The following is a 12009-nucleotide window of genomic DNA, read 5'->3' on the forward strand; positions in this document are numbered from 1 at the left end:
AGCTGTGTGCAATAACAGCTGATCACATGTAAACAGATTTGTCAGGTGTGACAGAGCCAACCGGGACAAGGGCTTTTGGAGGGGACTACAGGCTAGCCTCTTGCCTACTGACCATGGCCTTGGCATGTGAGGGGGCTCTATTCTTTGGTGTGTGCCTGGTGGGGCCTTTTGGAGCAGTTTATTTCAGACTCAAGTCCAAAGGTTCCCCAGGCACACACCAAAGAATAGAGCCCCCTCAGATGCCAGGGCTGGGTCACGCTGTGCCTGCGTGAGGAAAGAAGAGCCGATAAATGGCAAGGCTGTCAATACATTGTCCACACTGATAATCAGGATAACTGAATTGACTTTGCAAATGACTTGACTTTGGAAGTTGAGGGATTTTAATAGAGCAAAGCTCTGCTTTAAAATTAAAGGCCTCTGAAAAGACCAAATGCAGCTAGCAACAATTAGAAAATATGCCTTGTGAAAAAACACATGCATACTGTTATCACTGTGGTGCATGTGGACAAGGATGAGCTGTAAAGAGATTGCATGACATCAGCAGCTTTGAGACATAAAAGGATGAAAAAAGGTTAAAAAAAAACTCCCCTTCCCTCCTCATCCCAAATTCTCCACAATACACAGCATTTTGCTGCCTCCATGACATTCATTAAGGATTTACCTCTACTTTAACCTACCCACCAGTTCCTACAAGCCCTACACTAATCGTTCCCAATGCATTTTTAAGTAGAACTCCCTATACTTTCCCTATAACATCAAAAGCACAATTTTAATATGGACACCAGAAAACCCCCCTTTATAGTGAGTTGGCTGACTTATCCAAAATCCCCCCTAATTATTATTATTATTATTATTATACAGTATTTATAAAGCGCCAATAGTTCGCTCAGCGCTGTACATTACAAAGGGAGACAGAACATGTGACAGAACAATACCAATACAATGCAAAACATGAGGGGATCGAGGGCCCTGCTCTTTCGAGCTTACAATCTAGGAGGGAGGGGGTGGTGGCACAGGAGGAGATAGCTGTGGGGGATGGAGTGGTAGGAAGAGTGGAGGAGGTCGGCAAGTTAGCAGGGGGTGGGGTAGACTTCCCTGAAGAGATGGGTTTTCAGGGTGCGCCTAAAGGAGAGGATAGTAGGTGATAATCTGATGGGTTGGGGCAGGGAGTTCCAGAGGATGGGTGACACCCTGGAGAAGTCCTGGAGGCGGGCATGGGGGGAGGAGACCAGGGAACTAGAGAGAAGGAGGTCTTGTGAGGAGCGGAGTGTGCGTGTTGGGCGGTACTTGGATATTAGGTCAGAGATGTAGTACGGGGCAGTATGGTGGACAGCTTTGTACGTCAGCGTTAGGATTTTGAATTTGATCCGTTGCGCAATCGGAAGCCAGTGGAGGGATTGGCAGAGGGGGGTGGCGGAGACAGAGCGGTTGGAAAGGTGAATGAGTCTGGCAGCCGTGTTCAGGATGGACTGAAGAGGGGATAGCCAGCGGCGAGGCAGGCCAGTGAGGAGGGAGTTGCAGTAGTCGAGTCGTGATATGATGAGGGAGTGGATGAGCTGTTTAGTGGTTTCTGGGGTTAGGAACGTGCGGATTTTGGCGATGTTGCGGAGGTGGAGTCTGCACGAGTTTGTTAAAGATTGGACTTGGGGCTGGAAGGATAGGTTGGAGTCCAGAATGACACCCAGTACTCTGGCCTGCAGGGCGGGTTTGATGGTAGCGCTGTTGGATGTGACGGAGAAATCAATGGGGGGTGGTGTCCGGGCTGGGGGGAAGACAAGAAACTCTGTTTTGGAGAGGTTCAATTTAAGGAAGTGGAGCGACATCCAGTCTGATATGTCGCTCAGTAGGTGTGTGATTCGGGCTGAGACCAAGGGGGTGAGGTGGGGGGTTGAGAGATAGATTTGTGTGTCGTCGGCATAGAGGTGGTAGTTGAAGCCGTGAGAGTGTATGAGTTGGCCAAGGGAGGAGGTATAGATGGAGAAGAGAAGGGGCCCGAGGACAGAGCCTTGAGGGACCCCAACAGAGAGGGGGAGTGAGGGGGAGGTGGTAGCATTATAGGTAACGCTGAAGGAGCGTTGTGACAGGTAGGATGAGAGCCAGGAGAGAGCAGAATCTCTGAGGCCGAGGGAGTGTAGTTTTTTGAGGAGGAGGGGGTGGTCGACTGTGTCGAAGGCCGCAGAGAGGTCAAGGAGTAGGAGCACTGAATAGTGGCCATTAGCTTTGGCGGTTAGCAGGTCGTTGGAGAGTTCGAGTAAGGCAGTTTCGGTGGAGTGTAGGGGACGGAAGCCGGACTGTAGGGGATCGAGGAGGTTGTTGTCGTTGAGGTGAGAGCATAGGCGGGTGTAGACTAGGCGCTCGAGGAGTTTAGATGTAAATGGGAGCAGGGAGATGGGTCTGAGGTTCTTCGGGTCATTGGGGTCCAGGGAGGGCTTTTTAAGTATGGGGGTGATGTGTGCATGTTTCAGAGGGGAGGGGAAAGTGCCTGAGGAGAGGGAGAGATTGAAGATGTGGGTGAGGGAGCGTAGGATGGAGGAGGAGGAAGGTCGTAGGAGTTGTGAGGGGATAGGGTCGAGGGGGCAGGTGGTGAGGCGGGCATCAGAGAGGATCTTGGAGACTTCCTCGATGGTAGTAAGGTCAAAGGTGTGGAGTGTTGGGGGAGCTTCAGTATGAGGAATGTAGGGTGGGGTGGAAGAGGAGGTCAGAGCAGTGGTGGGGCTGTGGGAGAGGGGTGATGAGGGGGTAGCTGAGTGAGGGTGAAGGGGGTTGGAGAGAGTTTGAGCAGCGACGAAGTCCCTGCGGGTTATGTCGAGGGGGAGGGGGGATAAGGGGGTAGCTGTGTGAGAGGGGACGGGTTGAGAGGGTGTGTGAGTTGCGGCAATGTCCTTGCGAATTGTGTCAATTTTGTTTTTGAAGTGATTGGCAATCTCAAGGGCAGTGAGTGAGGTGCTGGGTGGAGGTGGGGGTGGAGAGAGTAGAGAGTTGAAGGCAGAGAAGAGTCGGCGAGGATTGGAGGAGAGGGCCTTGATGAGGGTCAAGAAGTAGGCCTGTTTGGCAGCATGGAGGGAGGAGGTGTAGGTGTGGAAGGCAGATTTGTAGCGGGTGAAGGCTTGTTTGGATTTGGTTTTGCGCCATAGTCGCTCCAGGGCACGACTTTGTCGTTTGAGGGTTTTGGTGTGATCAGTCTGCCAGGGCTGAAGCGGTCGGGGTCTGATGTTGCGTGTGGTTAAAGGCGCTTGTGAGTCAAGGGCTGTTGAGAGCGCATTGTTGTAGGCGGTCAAAGCCAAGTCGGGGCAGGACAGGGGGAGGATGCGGTCGTGGAGTTGATCAGCTGCAGAGTGGAGAGAGGCAGGGTTAAGGTTGCGGAGGTTACGGCTGGTAGTAGTGTGACATTTGGAGGGGTAGGCGTTGGAGGACGAGGAGATAGAGAAGGTGATCAGGTTGTGGTCAGAGAAATGGAAGGGGGTGTTAGTGAGGTTGTGGGGAGCGCAGCGGTTGGAGAAGACAAGGTCCAGGATATTTCCGTCGGAGTGGATGGTGGATTGTATGCACTGTGCAAGTGCAAAGGAGGAGGAGACGGGCTGTGTCCGGGTTGTCGAGGTTGACAGGGATGTTGAAATCCCCAAGAATTATGGTGGGTAGCTCAGAGGAGAGGAAGAAGGGTAACCAGGAGGAGAAGTCATCCAGGAAGCGGGGTATGGATCCAGGAGGCCGGTATATCACAGCAATCTTCAGGGGGGTTGGGGAGAATAGTCGGACGCAGTGGGCCTCGAAGGAGGAGAAGGATAGGGAGGGGGGGTTTGGGAGGACTCGGAAGGTGCTCTGCGGTGACAGGAGCAGACCAACCCCGCCGCCTTTACGACCGTTAGGCCTGGGTGAGTGGGTCCAGGTGAGACCTCCGTAGGAGAGTGCAGCAGGGGAGGTAGAATCAGTGGGCTGGATCCAGGTTTCCGTGATCGCCAGGAGGTTGAGGGAGCGGGAAACAAAGAGGTCGTGGATGGCGGTAAGCTTGTTGCACACCGAACGGGCGTTCAGGAGTGCACATGAAAACGGGGGGGAGATTTTAGGGAGCAGGGGGACAGATACTAAGTTGTGGGGGTTGCAGTAGGACGTGGAGGCGGGAGGGTGTTGAGCGGGTGAGGGAGGTGGAGGGCCAGGATTCGGGGAGATGTCCCCCGCGGCTAGGAGGAGGAGAAGGGTGAGAAAGGTGGCATGGGAGCGGGATGTGCAGGAGCGTGAGAAACTCCTAGTGGAGGTGTTGGGGTCAGTGGGAGAGCGGAGTAATAGGAGGAGGTGGTGGGTGCCATAGAGGGGTGAGGGAAGCAGTGAGGACACGATATACAAATGTTTGGGAGGGGCAGAGGGATATAGTGAATGGATTTTGGGAACGGAGGAGAGGAAAATGAGAAGGAGGAGTGGAAGAGACATTTTGGGGAGGTGAAGAGAGCAGTAGTAGGGAGATGATAGCAGTGAGGGGGAGATGTACAGGTTGTGGGGTGGAGCAGAGGGGTAAAGAAATGAGATTTGGGAGAGGGTAGTAATATGATGAGGAGAAGAGGGGTGTATTATATAAAGGTACACGGAGTGGGTCTCAGGCATGTAAGAGGTTTCCCAGGGTATTTGCTTGCAGTCTTCCAGCATGCAGTAGAGCTTCTTGCTGTAGTTGTGTCTTCCTGCTGCTTGAGTTCAACTGCTGCGTTTAACTGCTTCTTCTATGCACTCGTTCAAAGCCGCACTCAATCTGAAGCAGCACCCCATCAGAGACTGTGCCCCCCATCAGAGATCTCCCCCATGAGCTGATCTAAATTTATAGGGAGATGCTCAAATGAGCATTCAACTCCACCCCAATTAGAAGCTGATAAAGATCACATGAGGAGTGGGGGATGATTCTCTCAGGAAACAGACACCAGTCGTAAAACGGGTGCAGCTGAAGGTGAGAGCTGGTCAACATATACAAAAATATAAATACACCATTTGTTCTGAATATAGCAGGAGTCAATGCGTTTTGGAGTTAAGAGTGGAGGTAGGAGAAAGGTGCATTTACCCAGGAGGAAGGCAGCAGGAGTCAATGCGTTTTGGACCCTCCTAAGCCAGCTGACCAAAGTTCAAAAGCCAGGCAGTACATTATGGGTACTGTGGCTAATTCACACATTATTTAGCGAACCATGAACACTTCCCCGTGAACCCACACCTTGACGCTATTCACAATTGATCTAACAGAGTTGTCTGGAATTGGGCTTCACTGCTAGGTACTTTTATTTCCCATTCTTACTTTATAGAACCAAAACAACTATATAAAACTAAAAACTTGTGTCTGTAAAATAATTTAATAATAAATAAATAATTTGATTGCCCGGTTGGTTTGTATACACCACAGATTTTTCAAACAATGAATCATCTGACAGCCAGGAAAGAAAAAAACTTCAGAATTGGAACATCCCCAACTCTCAAAGACTACACACAATTCGTAATTGCTAACAATTTACAGAATAAAGCAACAACTTCACATTTAATCATTTTAGACATCTTTGTTCTGAGAGTAAAGACTCCAAGAGCATAAAGCATCAAGCCAAATTTTAGACGTTTTTGCATTACTAGTTTAAGTTTTTGCATGTGAATATCAAGAGGAGATAACGTGGGTTTGAAAACTAATCCAACGGCCAATGTGTACTTTTACCTTGAGGGGGCACTTTGTTAGAACCCCCTTTCCTTGTCAGAATGCCATAAGTCTATGAGCAAAGGTGTTGTGGTGTTGTTCTTGCACTAAGTGTCACTGTTTCTTGGACCGCCAGTGTCAGCGTGTCAATGTTCCTGATATGGGACGTGGGAGGATTGCAAAATGGCGCTAAGGGGCAAATGTTTACCGTGTGATACTTCTTTCAACAAATGAGGGCTATTGGTATCCCCAGTGTCAGTGTGCTATTTTATTGGGATCCCAGAGTTAGTATAACATTGTGTTAGGTTCCTCAGGGCCAGTCCATGACTTTATTAGTATCCCCAGTGTCAGTGTGCCATTTTATTGGGATCCCAGAGTTGGTATACCATTGTATTAAGTTCCACAGGGCCAATACATGATTTTATTGGTATCCCCAGTGTCAGTGTGCCATTTTATTGGGATCCCAGAGTTGGTATACCATCGTATTAGGTTCCTCAGGGCCAGTCCATGACTTTATTGGTATCCCCAGTGTCAGTGAGCCATTTTATTGGGATCCCAGAGTTGGTATACCATTGTATTAGGTTCCGCAGGGCCAATACATTACTTTATTGGTATCCCCAGTGTCAGTATGCCTTTTTATTGGGATTCCTGGGGTCAGTAAACAATTGCATCCAAGTCTCTAATGTCAGTATGCTATTTTATTGGAATCCCCCATCTTGGTATACTAATATATTGGGATATGTAGTAGTGATGAGCTTTGGGTTCAGGTCAACCACCAGTTCAACCCAAACCAAGACTGTTCTCAGTTACTGAAGGGTGGATTGAAACCACTTTATGGAGCACGCAGCAACCTTATGTTTAACTATTGATTCATATGCAATCTTATGTTTATATGTTTGTTGATTTTTGTAGTGTAAGAAGTTATCACGTAGTGCCTGCGCTGATTGATAAGTAGGTTTGGAACAGTGGCGGACTGACAACTCATGGGGCCCTCGGGCAATAGGAAATCATGGGGCCCCTATGTCCTTGCCCAAACTCAAAAAAGCCTATGAAAAAGGTACCAGGGGCATCTCATGGGGCCCCCTGCTGACCCCGGGCCCTCTGGCAGTGCCCGAGTTTCCAAATGGATAGTCTGTCCCTGGTTAGGAATATATTGGGATATGTAATAGTGATGAGCTTTTCGTTCAGGTCAACCACCAGCTCAACCCAAACCAAGCCTGTCCTCAGTTACTGTATGTGCATAGGCCAACAAACTGGCCAGATTTTGTAAACATACAGCAGCCAGAGGTCTGTAATTTAGTGGTGGTAGAACTACTGCCTCTAAATAACATGACAGATCCCCACCAGCTTGTGAGACCAAACAAGCCAGAAGGAATCCTATATGACATATTTGGCCAACGCCGTTGTTAGAAATATCAAATTAGGGCCCTCTCCTCCATACAAATACACAGTTCAAAGTACTTTGGGAACAATGCAGCACAAATACCTAGATGTGTGATGCAGAATTCAACTTCTTTAATATTGATCAGGCCTTAAGTAATAAAAGATAACACTGCATATTTCAGGCAGTTTCCATAAAGCACCAATCAGAATACAGAAAAAAGATTTCGGTAAACTCTAAAGCTAATCATAACAAAAATGCAACAGTGTAGTAACTTCTGTAAATGCTCAGAAAAGAAGTGTGTGCATAGATAACAGCATTTCAATCTCAAGGGAACATCTTGTACGTAAAATAAACCAGTTAGTAGGTACAAAGCAAAAGTTAACTATTAACCCTTTCAGTCCTCATCCAGTATCCCCGGCTGGGTCTGGTATGAATTCTTAGGAGGACCCCATAATTTTAAGGGGTTTCTTTTTCTAATAAAAATGTAGTGTCCCCCTAAATATTCATACTAGAGTCTTATCCAGGCAAGCAAGAGCTCCCCTCCTTAACAATTTCAAGCCACATGCCCTCAACTTTGACAGGGTAAATCCCTCCCCCCCCCCCGGAAAGGCACTTTGGCCATATACAGATAGGGGCAATCTTATCCACACATTCAGTCCCTAAAATGGATGTGAGGGGCAGGATGGGCCTCATCTGAAACTGGAAGCCCTACTTTAGAACAAGGGGGAGGGCCCAGATATCCAATATTTCCACAGTGGAAAAAGAAATAAAATGTTCAACTGAAAAAAATGACATATTTAGTCAGTGATGCCACCAGGGGAGGACTGACAACTCATGGGGCCCCGGGCAATAGGGGATCATGGGGCCCCTGTGTCCTTGCCCACACTCAAAAAAGCCTATAAAAAAGGTACCAGGGGCATTTCATGGGGCCCCCTACTGACCCTGGGCCCTCGGACAGTGCCCAAGTGCTCGAATAGTCAGTCCGCCCCTGGATGCCACCCAAGATCCCTGGCCTGTATGTTTACAATTCTAATTGACTGATCTTCTGGTTTGTTGACAAACACAAGCCGGCTAGAGATCTGTCATTTAGTGGCAATAGTGTTCCCGCCGCTAAATGACAGATCCCTGGCTACTGTTTGCTAAAAAAAAAAGTTACTTTTAAATGCTAAAAAAAAAAGTTACTTTTAAAGGAGTACATCATACTGATTTACAGTTTCACACGCAGTTTTTAAGGTGCATAAAAGACCCTCTCCATGCTGTATGGAACTTTTTTATTAGGACCTGTGTATCAAGGCACAGTTTTGTGTTACATCATCAAGTAGCAATAAAACAATAAAATAGATTTATTATTATAACAATTAGCCATTTTCATGGCATCTAGATTTGACAAGAAGAACATTTATATAGACAATTATAGCTTTTGGTATCCACTTCCCAACCAGGCCATAGTAAAGGTACATCCTCGGTTGGAAGTGAAATACCTTGCTATGGCTGCAGCGATGTGCCATAACCCCGGTATTGTTTTTATCAGCCTTCCTACTAAAAGTGAGCCTAGCAGCAGATTCACTGCTGGATCAGTTTTAGAAGCGATGGGAGGGGTCCCCCAGGGGTCCCCTACCCCCCCCCACCACCACCGCTTTATGGTGGTTCTCGGCCTTACTTGGAGCCGATCTGATGATCGTGGCGGCTGGGCATAGAGATGAGTGAAGGAAAGATAGCCTCCTCTCATCTCTATGGCCTAGGAGGGTCAGTGCGATTATGGTGGTTCTCGGCCTTACCTGTAGCCGATCTGATGATCGCGGCTGCTGGGCATAAAGATGAGTGAAGGAAAGATAGCCTCCACTCATCTTTATGGCCTAGGAGGGCCAGAGCAATTATGGTGGTTCTCGGCCTTACCTGGAACCGACCTGATGATCATGGCGGCTGTACATAGAGATGAGTGAAGGAAAGATAGCCTCTACTCATCTCTATGGCCTAGGAGGGCCAGAGCAATTATGGTGGTTCTCGGCCTTACCTGGAGCCGACCTGATGATCGTGGCGGCTGGGCATAGAGATGAGTGAAGGAAAGATAGCCTCCTCTTATATCTATGGCCTAGGAGGGTCAGAACGATTATGGTGGTTCTCGGCCTTACCTGTAGCCGATCTGATGATCGCGGCTGCTGGGCATAGAGATGAGTGAAGGAAAGATAGCCTCCTCTCATCTCTATGGCCTAGGAGGGTCAGTGCGATTATGGTGGTTCTCGGCCTTACCTGTAGCCGATCTGATGATCGCGGCTGCTGGGCATAGAGATGAGTGAAGGAAAGATAGCCTCCACTCATCTTTATGGCCTAGGAGGGCCAGAGCAATTATGGTGGTTCTCGGCCTTACCTGGAACCGACCTGATGATCGTGGCGGCTGTACATAGAGATGAGCGAAGGAAAGATAGCCTCTACTCATCTCTATGGCCTAGGAGGGCCAGAGCAATTATGGTGGTTCTCGGCCTTACCTGGAGCCGACCTGATGATCGTGGCGGCTGGGCATAGAGATGAGTGAAGGAAAGATAGCCTCCTCTTATATCTATGGCCTAGGAGGGTCAGAACGATTATGGTGGTTCTCGGCCTTACCTGTAGCCGATCTGTTGATCGCGGCTGCTCTACATAGAGATGAGTGAAGGAAAGATAGCCTCCTCTTATCTCTATGGCCTAGGAGGACCAGAGCGATTATGGTGGTTCTCTGCCTTACCTGTAGCCGATCTGATGACCGCGGCTGCTGGTCATAGAGATGAGTGAAGGAAAGATAGCCTCTACTCATCTCTATGGCCTAGGAGGACCAGAGTGACGTCATCACGTCACTTCCGGTTCTGGCATAATGTAAACAAGACCATTTTTTAAAAAAAACATTAGATCGATGCTTTTTTTTATTATTTAATGCTTTACATTGTAGCTGATAGATATGGGGTCTTATTGATCCCAGATGTCTCCACAAAGAGGAGCTGTCACTGCCTATTTCTATCACAAGGGGTGTTTATATTCCTTGAGATAGGAATAAAATAATTTTTTTAAAGGGACAGTGTAAAAATAAAAAAAGTAATAAAATAAATGTAAAAATTTTTAAGTGCCCCCGTTCCCCTGTGCACACGCGCAGTGGTGAACGCATACGTAGGTCACACCTACATCTGTAAACGGTGTTCAAACCACACATGTGAGGTATCGCCGCGAACGTCAGAGCGAGAGCAACAATTCTAGCACCAGATCTCCTCTGCATCTTTAAACTGGTAACCTGTAGAAATTTGTAAAACGTCAACTGCAGAGATTTTTGGGTATCGTAGTTTGGCACCATTCCACTCGCATGCGCAATTTTAAAGCATGGCATGTTGGGTATCTATTTACATGGCATAACATCATCTTTCATATTATACAAAAAAAGTTGATTAATGTATTACAGGGTTTTTTTTTAATTATTAAAGTGTATTTTTTCCACAAAATTTGCATTTGAAAAATCGCTGGGTAAATACCACATGACATGAAAATTTACAGCGACCACTATTTTATTCTCTAGAGCCTTTGCTACAAAAAAAATATATACTGTTTGGGGGTTCTAAGTCATTTTTTAGCAAAAAAAATATTGATTTTTACATATGAGAGAAGTGTCAGAATTGGCCCAGGAAGTGGGTATAATGTGATTGTAATGTGATAATTATTTTGTAGAAATGCAGTTGTAGTAATGAATGTTGTGCACAGGTTTGGTGTGGATCTTATCGCCCAGAGTACGCCCGACACTCCATAAAGACAGATGTGCACAGTCCATTTAAATACAGGTAAGAAAAACACTGGAACTTATTTTTTTTTCTCTACACCTTACATAGTTACATACTTACATAGTTAGTCTGGCTGAAAAAAGACAAAATCCATCCAGTTCAACCACAGAAAAAAAAAAGTTATAATCCTATACCCACAGTTGATCCAGAGGAAGGCAAAAAAAACCCCAGCAAGGCACGATCCAATTTGCTCCTGCAGGGGAAACAATTCCTTCCTGATCCCCCCGAGAGGTAATCACATATTCCCTGGATCAACTTTACCTATAAATGTTATATCCAGTTATATTCTGTGTATCCAAGAAAGAATCCAGGACTTTCCTACAGCAATCCACTGAGCTGGCCACAACCAACTCTTGAGGGAGTCTATTCCACATTTTAACAGCTCTCACTGTGAAGAAACCTTTCTGTGTTTGGAGATTAAATCTCTTTTCCTCCAGACGTAAAGAGCGCCCCCTTGTCCTCTGTGATGACCTCAGGGTGAATAGCTATACACTGAGTGCACTATATGAACCACTGATGTATTTATACATGGAGATCATATCCCCCCTTATGTATTATACATGGAGATCATATCCCCCCTTATGTATTATACATGGAGATCATATCCCCCTTATGTATTATACATGAGGATCATATCCCCCCTTATGTATTATACATGGAGATCATATTCCCCTTTATGTATTATACATGGTGATCATATCCCCCCTAATGTATTATACATGGAGATCATATCCCCCCTTATGTATTATACATGGAGATCATATCCCCCCTTATGTATTATACATGGAGATCACATCCCCCCTTATGTATTATACATGGTGATCATATCCCCCCTTATGTATTATACATGGTGATCATATCCCCCCTTATGTATTATACATGGAGATCATATCCCCCTTATGTATTATACATGGAGATCATATCCCCCTTATGTATTATACATGGAGATCATATCCCCCTTATGTATTATACATGGAGATCATATCCCCCCTTATGTATTATACATGGAGATCATATCCCCCTTATGTATTATACATGGAGATCATATCCCCCCTTATGTATTATACATGGAGATCATATTCCCCCTTATGTATTATACATGGAGATCATACCCCCCCCCCCCCCCTTATGTATTATACATGGAGATCATATCCCCCCTTATGTATTATACATGG

General features: G+C 46.7%; 1 protein-coding gene across 2 annotated transcripts in view; it reads left to right on the top strand.

The window, feature by feature from the left end:
- Window positions 1–12009, top strand: part of MMEL1 (membrane metalloendopeptidase like 1) — a 275311-nt gene that overhangs the window by 256605 nt on the left and 6697 nt on the right. For both annotated transcript variants that reach the window (XM_089661636.1, XM_089661635.1), the window contains exon 22: window positions 10758–10834. In XM_089661636.1, coding sequence (XP_089517762.1) covers window positions 10758–10834 — 77 coding nt within the window. The remainder of the gene's footprint in view (window positions 1–10757; window positions 10835–12009) is intronic.

The sequence above is a fragment of the Staurois parvus genome, unplaced genomic scaffold, assembly GCF_062004578.1.
Source record: "Staurois parvus isolate SC_StPar_1 unplaced genomic scaffold, SC_StPar_1.0 ptg001357l, whole genome shotgun sequence".
NCBI classification, from domain to species: domain Eukaryota; kingdom Metazoa; phylum Chordata; class Amphibia; order Anura; family Ranidae; genus Staurois; species Staurois parvus.